The sequence below is a fragment of the Fukomys damarensis genome, unplaced genomic scaffold (assembly GCF_012274545.1).
Source record: "Fukomys damarensis isolate Sample0158 unplaced genomic scaffold, DMR_v1.0_HiC HiC_scaffold_16, whole genome shotgun sequence".
Lineage (NCBI taxonomy): Eukaryota > Metazoa > Chordata > Mammalia > Rodentia > Bathyergidae > Fukomys > Fukomys damarensis.
In genome coordinates, this window is record NW_022900928.1 from 117,820,502 (window position 1) to 117,835,171 (window position 14,670).

Here is a 14,670-nt window from a genome sequence, read left to right on the forward strand (position 1 = left end):
CACACACACACACACACACACACACACCCCACACACACTTTCTTCTCTTGACCAATAGCCATAGGAAAATCCTTTTACTTCTAGGCCCCAGAGTGGAGATTCTTGCAGAAGTGCCACTGGCACACGCAGCAGGGGGTGCGCAGTGGGAGCAGAGGGTGGGCTCTGGCCTGGCAACCATCCCAGCCAAACAGCTCCTGGCCCAGCCCAGGCCTAGTCAGGCCAGGCCAGGGGAGGAGACAGCAGGGGCATGGGCTGCTCCCAGCCAGGCAGAGGGCCAGCTTCTCAGCCTGCAGACAGGAGCCCCTCTGTCCTTATAGGACGAGCTGACCTTTAACTGGCCCAAAGGTCCCGCTGGCTCCATCACCCTGCCTGGGGGAGAGGATCAGAGGGGAGAGGAGGAAGAACCGGGAGGAGAAGGTCCAGAGCTTTCCTGTGCCAGCCTCGCTCTCCCCTCCCAGCCTCCTGCTGTCCCCAGCTCCTCCTGGTCTGACCGTCTGCTCTCCTTCCTTCCCTCCAGCCCCGTCTTTCCCACATCCACTCCTTCTGGCCCTTAATTATTTTACCTTTTATTTGCCTGGCACTTTATAGTTCACTAAATGTTTCTACATTTATCACTGCATTGAATCTGCACCAGAGAGAGGCGGGAGGCATTAAAAATTCCTACAAATTGCCAAATGTTCTTGTTAAAAATGCAAACGTCCCCAGAATGATGAACAATGAGGCTGGCAGCCAGGGCACCAGAGAGCTAATTATCTCATCCAACAAACGGGACAGGGTACAGGGGGAAGAGGAGAGCAGCCTTGGGGTGGGAGGGAGACTCTCCGGCAATCAGAGGGTGCTGGGCTACTGGGGGAGGAGAAGGTGCCTCAGGAAGCGGGCAGGGAGGCGGCCCACTGGCCAGGCAACCCTCATCCAGGCCAGCAGGGGACCAGGCCAGACGGCTTCAGCAGGCAGGAGGAGCCCAGTGGCTGGTGCTGGCCTCCTAGAAACAGCACAGCCAGGGTCACAGGATAAATTGAGAGGTTCTGCCTTTCAGGGAGTCTCAGTTACCCCAGCTGAAAACAGATGTGGGGGGCCAGACTGCTCCAAGCTCCAACATTCTAAGGTCCTGCAACCAAATCAGAAAAACAAGCCTGGGGCCAAACCCCAGACTGGGTGTCCGAGGAGCTCCTGGGCTTTGAGCAAGCTCATGTTGGAGGCTCCACCCCATCCATCGTACATATTCAAATAAACCACATAGACAAACTGGGTTGGAACCCTCAGGGGCTGACCTGAGTTGCAGCTGACCATTTGACATAATGTTAGGTTTTGTAGCTAAATTAAACACTCATTAATTTCAACTCTGCAGCTTTCTTTTCACGTTTCGGAGCACACTGGTTCATTTCCAGATCTCAAACATTTTCATTGGCACCTGATGAAAGCTCACAGGCTCTCGATGCTGCATCTGTGTGCCCAGAGCTCTGAGCAGGGATTCAGCAACTGCCCTGAAGAAACCCAACAGTGGGTTTAAAAGAATTGTAGCAAACACTGTGTTGCATATGGGGACAGTGCAAGCTTCAGTTGCGGCCACTGCCTCCAAGGAGCCTCTGAGAGAACCGTGGCCACATGAGCCAAGGCTGCACAGTATGGAGAAGAGCTGGAAGCCACGGGTCACCACCTACCCTCCATGGCATCATCACGATGTCCACTGAAGTTGTCGTAGGAGTCCCAGCGGATGAGGGGGTCGGAGGTATTGTAGTCCACAGACACGCTGGGCCCGTTCTCCAGGTGCTCCATGCCTGAGTGGATGGGAGAGGCAGGGGCAGACGGGGAGACAGTGGGAAGCGAGGAAAAGAGATCAGCAGCTGGAAAAACAGAGATCCCACAAGCTCCCCCCAGGATGCTCTCTGAGGGACTTCTCATGTTCTTGAGCATGGTGGGGCAGGACTGGTGGCTTAAATTGGATGGAGAACCCAGGAGTCTGGTTTCTTGCATTCCTGAACAGGCTCACAGCAGGTCACGGGGGTAAATCAGGACGGGGCACTGATGAATGAAGACCCCTCCCTGGCTGGGTGTGGCCTCTTTCTCTTCTGTTTCCCTGAGGTCCCTACAGGAGGACCACAAGACCAAGAAGTTTGTCCTGGAGTCAGGAGAAGAGGTATGGGACATGGCTAGGACACCCTAGGGTCAGGGACAACAGGAAAATAGCTGTGACATTGGCGGACACAGAGCCTCTGAAAGGTCATCCTAGGCATGCCCTGGGGCCCCACTTAAAAAGCTCTCCATTCTAGCCAGACACCTGCAGAGGGAGGCTGGGTCTCCTCCCCATACCACAGAGTCCCCTCAGAGGTGGCACAGCTGTAAGCCCAGCCTTCCAGTGTCAGCCCCTTCCCAGCCTGGCAGTTCTCCCCTTAGCCTACCCAGAGTTCCACTGCCCATAACCCAATTTCATCTCCTTTCCGTTCTCAAATAAAATGAAGAACAAATGGTCTCCATATTTAGATTCTAGAGGATTACGGGCTATTATTAAACTGTCCTTCAGGTTGAGTCACCTCAGTTCTCATAAATACTCATCATCCATCCAGCACCTTTGAGTGTGTCCCCACCTCCAGCGACTCCCCCCATCCCAAAGGCCCATGATCTCTGAATATAACAAGATGGTGAGCTAATGGAATCAGAACAGTTTATCCTAGCCAGCGCCTCTCTGTCTGCTTTTTTATTTTTACTACCCAGAGATCAAGTCACTAGCCCATGTTTAGCAGGGGGGTCCACTCTGATAGCCAGATCCTTTTCTGTTGGCTTGCCCCTCTGTCACAGGTAACTTGATGATTGTAGTGAGACCACTGGGACAGTGATGGGGCAAGACAGGGACACGTCAGGACAGAGGGAAAGGGTCTGAGAATGAAATCTAACTTGTCTTATACCTTGAATTTTCTCTGGACCATAAGAAAATATGAACTCCACTTTGCCATATTCTGGAAATCGGTCATCTGAAAAAGAGAACAAAAAACAAAAGTGGGCAATGAATTCCTAAAAAAGGACTCCCTAAAGAGTTTCCTTGTAAATCACAAGTTTCAGCCTAGACAACTTAGTGACTTGAGACTGTGTCTCAAAAATGAAAAAACAATTTAAAGCACTGGGGGTGTAACTCAGTGTGAAGGCCCCAGGTTCAAGCACCAGTACTACAAAAAAAAAAAAAAAAATCTTGTAGAAAGAAAATTAAGGCATATGTTAGCCACACATTATAAGGTTAATAATATAATAATAATACATATCTGTATTTACTTATATGCACGAAATTATACCCATACAATGAAATTACATCTGCCCACTTTGCACCACTCCTACTTGCCTGAGGTAATCATTTCTAACCATTCCAGTTCTTGTTCTACAAGTGATTTATCTCTAAAACTCCAAATAATGATCTCTAGTTTCATGCCACAATTTATAGATATCAATTCTCCATCATCCCCATTGATCACCACTATGAAGTTGAATAATTTGGCTCACTTACACAATTCCATCTTTCATCTGGTTAAATTACTAATTCTACCTATTCTGATTGCCTTTGGAACTGTAAATTCTATAGTTCAGCCTCTGTGTCTCCTGACTCCCACCATGGAGAAGGAGGGAACTGGGAATTCCTTTCCCTCTGTCTTCCCTGTGCTCCTGTTTACTTTGTGAGACATGCCTTTACTTTCCCTTTTCAAGACTGGTGACAGTAATTGTCTGTTCTGCAATTACAAGGGCATCTTCTGTTGAGCCCTATAGGTATCCACTACACTGAGGGAACTGTCCCTCCTCCCAGCCCCTGTCTGCCCACTACCTGAGCCTTGTTTGGACATGGATTACCGCTCACTGCTTGTAGGAAGAGGTTAGAGCAAGGATGGTGTCTGCTCTGTGGGACACCCATCACGCCTGTCTAAGTGTCCCTCACTGTGGGTTTAAATGTGATACAGATAAGACCTCAAGTGGATAGCAGAAAAGAATGAAAGGAAGACACCAAACCTTCCCTAATCACCTCTCCTTCCCTCCCTGTAGCAACCCCACTATTGCTGCTCTACCCCAAGGGATAATCCCTCCCTGGTGGGGCTGTCTCCCACAAGACCTTTGAGCTCCACCAACAGAGATCATATCAGTGTTTACTCTGATTCTTCAGCACTTAGGACCTAACCTCAAACAAAATGGATGCTCAGTGAATGTTGAAAAAATGATTGCCAATAGATTCAGGGAACAAATTAGGAGGACAAGATGAAGGAGATACAGGGCAAGTGCTAAAAGAAGGATGTGAAACACAAAGCAGCCCAGGGGCCACAGAAGGATTTCTCTCCACTTCTACAACCTGAATTCCAAGAATACTCCAACCTCAACTCAGTCCCAGTTGTCTCTCAATGTCCTCCCACTGTCACCAAGAGAACCCTGAGACTTGACAGACTGTGTGGCTCAGAAGAAAATTGTTCTCACAGGCACCATATCCCCTGGAACTGGACTCTCTTCCCACCGCAGGGGCCCCACACATGCAGCCCACCTTTGAAGGCCTCATCAAGGTCCTCCTTCCCAAAGACAACTCCCAAGTCATGGATGGCACAAGTGTGGAACTGCACACGGAAGATGACATCTCGGGAGGGGCTCCGGAACTTCTTGTGGTAGCACTTGAGCTGGGGGAGAAGAGGCAGAGGTAAGAGGTCAGGACCCACGGCTCCTCCTGACTGAGCTCCAAGGCTCACCCGAGACCCATAAGGGAAAGTTCACCCATGGGATCTCAGAGCTCTCTGGGGAAACTTCTAGAACAGCAGAGGGGTGGAGACCAGTCTGTACCTATAAACACAAAACTGTCCTCCCAACAAGTTCCTGCAAATATGTCAGGATGCATCAGGGAAGACTGGAGATAGTAGGGTTCTTGTCACTAGCAAGGATCCAGGAAGTAACAGCCCACCCCAAGTGCAATTTCCCTGGAGATGCCCTAGAACAAAAGATGAGCCCAGGAAAGGGATATGAACTCCAAGGTAGGGCAGTAGACTAGGACTGTTAGAGTCTAGAAGATTTTTACAGGAGCCCTGGGAGCCCACAATTCCAAGCATGGCAGCCACCAGAGGTTGCTCTTAGGTCCCAAGGGCAGGAGGGGAACAGAAAGAGAGGAGAAGGGTGGGGCTGGAGGTGGAGGACACACTCACCAAGATGTCCCCTTTCAAGAGCAGTCCTGGCTCGATGGTAATGCAGATGCTGGTCTGACTGTCTCCTGGGATGTTGCTAAGGGAGACAGGGGCAGAGAAAAGGGGCTGCTGGGGGCAGGGATTGCATGCTCCTCCTGCTGCCCCTAGTGCAGATCTGCTGGGAACCTCATTGATTTAATCCCTCTTGAGAAAAAGAGGTCAGGCAACCCCAGCACTACCTCCCTGGTCCTCAGCCCTGGGCCTCGGGCATCCCTGGCCTCACATCCCCATGAGATACTTACTAGATACCAGACGTGTAAACAGGTTGCATGGCCTGGTAGATACGGAGAAAAGGCCGACACCCTGTCAGAGAGGAGTGAGTGTTAGCTAAGACACCAGAAATAGTGGTCAGCGGAGGAAAAGGGAAGGAAGAAAGAAATGAGGCGAGGAGACACATGGAAGGAAAACAGGAGTAGCAAAAGAGGAAGCCAAGAGGGGTAAACATACTAACTTTTCATTTGTAAGGTATTTTAAGTTGACAGAAACACATGCAGCAGCAGCATCCAGCAGGCACAGTAATTATCAAACCATTTTGCAGAGGAAGAGACCAGAGCTCAAAAAGCTCAGGAGATGTGGCTGAGATTCCAGTGCAGCTCACGAGTCTTCTCTCAAGCGAAGGAGATGGAAGGTGGGAGAAAGTGGAGGTGGAGGGAGGCCTGAGGGAGGGCTGGAGAGGTACCTCCTTTAGACTCAAAGTTGGGGATGCCGTGCATGATCACGTGGTGCAGAAACAAGGGCTTGTTGTTCATTTTGATGGAGCCGGAGAGCAGGCCGCTGAAGTAATGCACGTACCTGTGCGGGGAGAGCGCAGCTTCAGGGAGGGGGCCTACCACAGAGTCATCACTGTTCTCTCTTTTGCAAGAACACTGCTCTAGGCCACCCACCTACTCTCCCAACCACACGTGCCCCTCTCTCAGGCCTCCAGGAAATTGAGGTCTCCACCCAAGCCTGGCCTCTCTGGCTGCTTGGAGCCTCAGGTAGGAAAAAGCGCAGGTATTGTGAGACTTGGAGCCCGGTCAAGCCCAACGTATTTGGAGTTTGCCATTGCCCCCTAGTGGTGAATATAAGCATCTCTCCCTGTCTTCCCTCCCAGCCCAGTAAACTCCCATTGAACCAAAATTGTTCCTCAAATCCTGATGGGCATCATTTAGCTGCTCATTACTACACAAGGTAGGCTGCCCAAGCAGCAAGCAGTAACCAGCTCTGACAGCCTCGCCCAGCCACACCAAACTTGTGCTTATACCAAGCCTCCTGTTACGGGCCTGATCTGCCCCACAGATCTACCAGCCATATCACAGTCCAGAAAACAAGAAGAGCTTAGTAATTACAGCTCTTTATGTCACAATAAAGTATATGGAGGACCTCTGGATCAATTACTCTCCTTTGTATTTGCAATAACTAACTTCCAATAAGAATCTATGACTATGGTCACCATCCTCCAATTCTGTTAGCAAAGATCTCACTGGAAGAATGGAACTCATCTCCCCTCCTTCTAGACAGACAGGAAAAATCAAGTCCAGAAAGGGTCACTGGACTCCCAAAGACACACAGCAAGAACACTCAGAGCTAGGGGTGGGAGGGAAAGGAGGAAAGTCTGGGCTTCAAGGCAACAGCCTGAACTGGACAGCGATCCTCTTGTCCTTGATTGGCCAGCACTTTCTCTTTTTCTGACAGGATGATAATGCCAAGCTGAGTCACACAGGCCAATCAAATGCATCCTGAGGCTCTAGGGAACCAATAGTTCTTTGAGGAGGGCGGGACCAAACTGTGTGACCAGGACAATGCTCGCCTCCTTTCTCTGGGTTCCTTGGCCCACCTCCAGGCCCGTGGGCCTCTGTCTCTGAGTCTGGGTGGGGCCGCTTCGGACTACCCAAGCAAGATAATCTGATGGGCAGCGCCAGCTCCTATTCAGGCCCCTGCCCAGCCCCCAGCCCCATTAGTCAAACCGGAAACCCAGCACAGCCGGTTCCCATCAGGTCTCCCAGCCATGCCAACAGGATGTGTCTGTGCTAGGGACAATGAGTCCGGGGGCGGGTGACAGTGAATGCGGGAGCTACAGACAAAAAGCCCCTTCCTCTCTCTCTCCCTGATGGCCTCTCTTCCAACTGCCCTACTCTATAAGCAACACAGACAAGAAGGCGGGAAAGTGGCAAAGGCGGCATAGGAAACTCACATGGGGCAGATAGGATGCCCCACCCTTAGCAGATGCAGCAGCAGATATGCGCTGCAGGCCGACACTGATAATGTACACACACACACACACCCCAACTGCGCGCTCTAATGCACACATGCGTACATGCGCAGCTCCGAGGCTCCACCTCGTCCTGAGAGGCACCGCTAGTGGGTCCCCGTTCTCCAAGTTTGGCTGTTCAGAGTCAGAGACGAGTCTGCTCCAACTCCAACCACACTGTACCATTGCAGCAGCTGCTTCTCTTTTAGTGTCCCTTATCCTTCAAGGTCAGGGCCACACTGTGATCAAAACCGGCAGCCCCGGGAAGCCAGGGACCAAGGAACAGACCCATTGTGCTTTTGTCCCTGGGAAGACTCACTCACTGATCAGCAGCCACTATGTCTGGGGCCTTGTTGGGATTTCCTGCATGTAAACCCATCCTGTCTCCAACAGCTGTCCCAGAATCTGGCTGTCAGCTGACTCGTGCCAACTATAGAAGATGCTGCGTTTCTGAGGACTCACTTCCGATTGAGCTTCCCACTATAATGGCAGAAACAGTCCCAGCTGTGCCTGTTCACTTCTAGCCAGCCAAGCAAGGCTGGGCTGAGGTGCACGTTAGTAAGAAGAGTGAGCAGGCCCTTTAGCAAAATGTTTTAAATTCTCCCAACAGAAGATGACCCTTATCACGGGTCTCTATAGCCTCCTAGGACAGGCAGCAGTGACATCAGCATCCTGTAGACTCATCCATGCTCTGCAGCAATCCTGCCGCCAAGGACAAAACTAGAATGTGCCTGCTCACACAAGCACCTCCCATACCCGCTGTCTGCTCTCGGGGAAGAGGCTTCAGGAGGCACCTGCAGTACCAACCTGTAGGCACACACAGGCTGGCCTGGGCTCACTCATGTTCCCAAACTGCATCCCTCCAGGCTGACACACATCCTGGGCACACTCCCACAGAGGCAGCCACACCATCCCTGCGGGCAGATGCCCTGGAGACCCACCTTCTCTGGGATGGCTGCCCAATGGGCACGATCTTGTCCTCATAGAATCGCTTCATTGCAAACCGGTCCAGAGCCTGGTCCGCACTGTGGGGAGAGACAGGTGGTCAGAGGAGCTGACCCCACATCCAAGTGCTCCTTGTTCCCCAGCCTGGCTCCCCTCAACCTGCAGAGCTCTCCAGCCAGCCCTGGTGCCTGGTGGGAGGACAAACTTCTTCCTCCAGCCATGCTATGCCGAGATGCATTCAGGAAATGTTCCAGCATCTCTCTATCCTGTGTGATCCATAACTCTTAGAATCAACTCCCAAGGTCCTTAGCATGGTCCACCAAGCCAGGGGGCTCCACCTTCCAGGTTCCCCTCTTCCTCCTCTTCCGGGGCCCCAACACATCAGCCCCTCCTGTCCCACTCCCCGCCTGGCTCCTTCCCTGAGTTCAGCCTTCAAGTTTCTCCCCCAGGTTTCACAGGACCTGGCTTTCAGCAGGTCCCTGCTCCAGCATTACCTCATCCTCCCTGAGCCAATGTCATCAAGTCCACAGACCTTCTCTGACCCCACCCCCCGCACACTATCTTTCTCTAGTCTCTAGTCTTTCACACTCACTATCACCAGGAATTACTGATGCATTTGCTTTCTTATTTAGTGTCCACAGGGCAAGGGCCTGGCACCGTGCAGTGCACAGAGGCTGTTCAGTAGTCATGGTGGAGCGAATAAATAAAGGAATGAATGAATCCTTGGGCCTCCCTGCAGAATGGGATCAGATCAAGAGCTGGCCACCAGTTATTTCCTATTTTACCCCTAGACAGTAAGAGAGCCCTGCTGTCTGGCAGCAGAGGGCCAGAAGAGATAACTTCACGATGGTTCCACCAGGCCTAGGCCTGATCCAACATTTCTTTCTGACTCCCGCTCTGCTTACCAGGGAAACAGAAGGCAGTGGGAAAAAGGCAGGTGGCCTGGGTGACTGGGTGAGGTGCTCAGGGTCACACCTGTCTTCCAAAGCTTCCCCCACTGAGCCCCACAGAGGGGACAAAGTCTCCTCTCTCCTCCTACAGGTTCCTGCCTCACAGCTATGGGCAGCTATTTCTACTGCCCTATGGCTCCTGCACCCCTTGTCACCTCTCATCCACTTTATCTGACCCTCCCACCCCAGGGGAGGCAGAGGCCACAGTGGAAGGAAGGAGGGGAGTCACACTATCAATGATCAGGGGACAGGAGGCTCAGAGCCTTCCTACCTGGCAGAAATGTTGCTGTAGTGCATGTAAGCCGCGATCACAACTCCTATCCTGCCTCGGTTTCCCTGAAAGAGGAAAACAACCTTTATTTCTAAGGCAGTCCCAAAGACCACAGAGAAGCCTAGGAGGGATGAGCACAGGGGCTGGAGAGTTGGGTGTGGCTCCTAGGAAGAGCAGAAGGAGGGGAGACACAGGCAGGAAGCAGGGAAGACCTGGGTCTCAAAACAAGCACAGCTGGTCATTCCCTTCTTGAGGATGCCCCTCAGACAGAATCTATTATCTCTCAGAATGGAGGAGATACACTTGCGGGCAAACAATCCAAAGACACAGGCAGGGACACACACTCCCACAGGGACACTGCAGCCCCGCTCTGACCTTATTGTGCAGGACCACAACGTTGTGAGGGTCCGCATTGAGCCAAGTGTCCATGGCCTTGCAGACACTGCAAATCTTCTCCAGGGCCGGGGTGTGCAGGTCGGGCCAGCCAAACTCCAGTACCTGCGGCCAGGTGAGAAGAGGAGGTCTGGGGAGTCAGCCAGCAGCCAAGGCAGCCCACACCAGCCACCAGCATGGGCAGACCCAGTGGCCAGACCTCAGGAATGCACTGCATAGAACGATGCTTTCTATAAATTGCATCACGGAATATCAGTGTAGGATCACTCACTTTCTAGGTATAAGATGCATCTGAACTCTGAACAGGCTGTTGAGACTGTCACAGGGCTATTCCCCAAGATCTCAATGCAGGAACCTCCAGAGAGGTGGCCCATCCTTTCTCTTTCAAGCAAGGAGACAAAACAGCTACCAGCTCACCTTGGTGTGGAGCTTCGTGATGTCAGGTCTCCGCTCAGACAGGTTGAACAGCTAGAAGGAGGCAAAGGAAAAGTCTGTGAGTATGGAGGGTGAGAGGGCTGGGGAGAACAGAGGCATGGCAAGGACTCCCGCTGGTCACACGGGACTGTTGGTGTCGTTTCCAGCTCCTCCACGGAGTCCACTGCACAGCCAGAGTGGTACTGACCTCTGATAGTCAGGGGCCCAGGCCACAGCTCCCTGGATCTCCTGCCCCACTTCTCCTTCTTCTCCTTCTCTTTCTCCTTCTTCCTCCTCCTCTTCCTCTTCCTTTTCCTCTTCCTCTTCTTCTTCCTCTCTCTCCCCCCCGCAATGGAAACACCATCCACCCACGAACACATACTGACCAACAGAAACAGTCATAGGCTGTCAGGAGCACGGTGGGCAGAGAACTATACACACAGCCCTGCTTCTAGTGGGTGCTCTTATGAACTGGGGGTGCAAGGGGGCTGGAGAAAGACCCAGAGGGGGCTTCAAAATCTCATCCCCGGACGGTACAGCTTCTCTGTCACCACACACCTTCACCGAGGGTGCAGTCACCCCTGGCAGGCCCTCTCAGGCCCCTGGCACATGGCTCCCAGCATGTGCCCATCCATACCAGGGACCTCCAGTCTCAGCCATTCCTCTCCCACCTCCAAAAGGATGTGCAGAACTGTCCACTTCCACCCACTGCCCGGGAAACTCGAAGACTACTGTGTAGTCTCCTGGAAGAAGAAAAGAGAGCCCAGCCTGGAACAGGCAGGATGCAGAGAGCTGTGACTGAGCAGAGACCCACAAAAATTTTGCAGTCCTGAACTCAGGAAGGATCTGGGCAGCTTCCAGTCCATGCCTGCACCCCAAAAGGACCACATCTTGTTGCATTAGCAATGGCTGCCTCTCAGCAAGGGTCCTACTTAGCCTGTGCTAAGGACTTTACATCTCACAGCTGGCTTAATTCTCTCCCCAGGTGTAAAGGAGTGTCATCCAGCCCATTCTGTAGTCAGGAAACTCAAGGCTTAGTGAGGCTAAGCAGCCAAGATCACAGTGTAAACACAGAGCTAGAATTTGAACCCATGACTTTCTCATATTTAAAGCAGGCTCTTCTCAATGTCCCCACACAACGGATGGGTTCTAGAGTGGACTGAAGTATCCCCCCAAACCCATAACCCCTCAGAACTTCAGAACATGATCTTATTGGGAAAGTCTCCGTAAGTAGTTAAGGATCTCAATATGAGATGATCTTGAATTTAAAGTAGGCCTTAAACCCAATAACGGACGTCCTTATCACATGAGGAGAGGCCACATAGGCAGATACCAGGCAAAAAAAAATACGAAAATGGGGGTTTGAAATCTGCAAACTAAAACTCTCACCCTCCAGCCTCACCCTGAGACCCCAAGTGCTCCTCAGGGAACAGGCGTGGACAGGAATTCACTGCATAGAACGATGCAGACTGTGGCGTGATATTGCTACCAGCCAAGGAGTACTGACAGGTTCTGGGAGCCACCAGAAGCTGGGAACAGAGAGGGAAGGATCTCCCATACAGGATTCAGAGGGAGCACAGCCCTGCCCACACCTTGACTTCAGGCTTCTAACCTCCAGAACTGGGAGATGATTAATTTCCATCTTTATGGGCCACACAGTTTGTGGTTGCCTGTCCCATGATGAACAACCCTGGGACACTTACACGGCCTTCCCTGTCCCACCTCTGCAACCCTGTGGGCAGCCCAAGGGTCCAGCCCACGTTCACCTCCCTGTAACATGGCCTGAGCCATCCTCTGTGCCCAGGGACAGGTCAGCCTTTCTGCTCTAGAGGAGGCCTCCACTGGCCACTGCACCCACATGTGTTGTGACTCCTCTCAGCCAGCCACAGGTCCCCAAAGACATATATGGCCATGATTTTTGCCTAAGACTTGTCAGAGGCACCAACACTGTACTAGCTCTGCCACCTCCAGACCCTGGGACCTCAGGCAAATCACCCTACCTCTCTGCTCTAGTAAGTGTCTGCTTTCCAGAGATTTCATGAAGGTCAAAGCAGTTAGAAGAGAGCCTAGTTCCCAGGAAGCCTCAGTGAACTCGTGTTGTTAGCCTTGCTCTTGCTACACACACACACACACACACACACACACACACACACACACAGCTCCAGATGCTGCACTTAGCTAGAGACATCCTCCTTAGAATCAGTTCGAGTGGACAGGAAGTGAAGACCCAGGCTACATGGGATGCCCAGGGTTAATCAAGGGAAAAGGGAAGCCTGGCCCCAGGCAGGTGCACAGTAACAGCAGCAGTGAAGAGCAGAGGGGCCTCCCTCACCAGGTAGTTGCCTCCATGTTTGGACTTGAGCATCTGGGCCACCTCACGGAGGTTGCTCTGGAAGTTCTCCTCCTTGGCTGTGCTGGGGAAGGACACGGCGATGATCCTCTCCGTGACATACACCAGGTCCAGCTCACAGCTGTCCTCCATGGTCCGGCTCACACTCATGCTTCTAGGGAGACAGTAGGCAGAGGGGATCCTGATCAGAACCCAGTGCCCTGGGCAAGCTCCAGATGTCTACCCCTTTAACACATCAGATGTGAACCCACGTTCAGCCCTGGAAGCTTGCCCCATGCCTCAGCCCAGAGCCATGGCCGGAGGCTCCCCCTGGCAAGATCTGTGCAGCCATCTGAGAGTGCCACACACGCAATGAGCTGGGCTGGGGCTGGCAAGCACCTCCGGCCACCTCAGAACCAAACAGCTTGAGGACATGGATTCCAGAGTTTCAGAACCAGGGCTTGCACAGCCAAGACCCCAGGAGCCCAGCCCTGCCTCTGGACACTGTGGCCTGGCCAGAGAGAAGTTTCCGAAGGACACAGGGACTGCTCCAAAAAGGAGGAGGAGCCCGGGCTCCCCCGTGTCTGAACGGAGACTTCAGCTGCCTCCCTGCTTGCCAGCTTTGAGGGGGTGGGAGGCCTCTCAGCAAGGGGACAGCTCAGGTGACACACTCACCTGGCCTCCAGGTAAGCCAGTCCACAGTGTACATTCCAGTCCTCCCGAGGCAGGCTGTCTCCTGCCCTTGGTCCCTGGCTCTCTCCCCACCTCTGGCTTCTCCCACTGCCCACCAGAGCTGCTTTGTGGCTGTGGCGTCCCCAATTCTGAGGGTCCAGGAAAAGTGAGGACACAGAGTCTTCGCTGCAGCTGTGGGAGGCAGTTCCTTGGAGGTGGGGACCACTGAGCTGGGCTCTGGGGGAGGGAGTGAGGTGCTCACATCTATACATGTCCTGACTTTTTCTCAGGTCCAGGATGCCTGCTAAGGAAGCTTGTGGGGCACCCCCACACCTGTCACCCCACCACCATCTCCCAGCCCCTGGCTTCCCTCTGTATTAGTGGTAGGCAACACTGATTCCATTTTGCTAGCCTTCCACCAGGGCAGGACAGAGCTGAGACTGGAGCGACGTCTGAAAGTGGTAGGGAGGGCAAGCCCAGGGGCAGCAACGGGCCTGGAAGAACCCAGATCTCTACCAGGACTGAGTGACACAGAGGACCAGAAGCCAGGGTTAAGGAGCCCATTAGGAGTCAGACCTTTGTGCCCTGGCCACTCCTTGTCCCTGTGATAAATGTGTCACAGCAGCCCTGGGGATGGGACTCTGTGCCTTCAGGCCACTGCCTACCCAAGGACAGCCCAGGACAAGAAGCCACACACATATGTAACCTCCAAAATGGGCATGAGGACAAGGAGACTGGCTAACTACATCAGTCTGGCCCCACTGTTCACAGCCCCTCTGTCCCGGCTCCAGAGAAAGGACTGCACTATCAGGAAAACTTGCAAGCCCAGCTCCTGTCTTTCCAGCCTCTCCCTCAGCTTGGCAAGAGAGTGAGAGGGGACATGGTGGTGACAGGCATGAGTCAGATGAGGCCAACCCTGGACACTCATCTGCCAGGTCCCCTAACTGCTTCCTATGGGATAATGTGAAAGCAGAACAGCGCCACTGGCTGGGAAGAACTGGCATTGCACTCCATATCCTCCTGCCCCAAGTCTTTCCAGCTGCAGGGAAAGGAAGGTCTTCTAAAGCTCCACCTCCAGCCATGGAGCTGGCAGCTGGGCCACAATAGCTAGGGACTTCAGCTGCCTGCTAGGGCCAGCATTCCCACTCATCTTGGGTCCTCAGGAGCTGGGGAATCCAAGGCAGAGAATCTGGACCCAGTTAAAACAGGCTGAATCGCAAAGCACAGGCCTCCAGGCACTCCCTCCCTACATGAAGGACCTCCTTTTGACAAAC

The 14,670-nt window shown here is 52.9% G+C and overlaps 1 protein-coding gene across 5 annotated transcripts in view; it reads right to left on the reverse strand.

The window, feature by feature from the left end:
• Tns1 (tensin 1) overlaps positions 1-14,670 on the reverse strand; it is a 165,155-nt gene that overhangs the window by 74,532 nt on the left and 75,953 nt on the right. For all 5 annotated transcript variants that reach the window (XM_033764621.1, XM_010611937.3, XM_010611940.3 and 2 more), the window contains 11 exons: positions 12,728-12,899; positions 10,399-10,449; positions 9,964-10,086; positions 9,589-9,653; positions 8,364-8,447; positions 5,872-5,984; positions 5,435-5,495; positions 5,154-5,229; positions 4,508-4,637; positions 2,904-2,969; positions 1,662-1,778 (listed from right to left, as the gene is read on the reverse strand). In XM_033764621.1, the coding sequence (XP_033620512.1) occupies positions 1,662-1,778; positions 2,904-2,969; positions 4,508-4,637; positions 5,154-5,229; positions 5,435-5,495; positions 5,872-5,984; positions 8,364-8,447; positions 9,589-9,653; positions 9,964-10,086; positions 10,399-10,449; positions 12,728-12,895 (1,054 nt within the window). In that variant the 5' untranslated portion in view covers positions 12,896-12,899. The remainder of the gene's footprint in view (positions 1-1,661; positions 1,779-2,903; positions 2,970-4,507; positions 4,638-5,153; positions 5,230-5,434; positions 5,496-5,871; positions 5,985-8,363; positions 8,448-9,588; positions 9,654-9,963; positions 10,087-10,398; positions 10,450-12,727; positions 12,900-14,670) is intronic.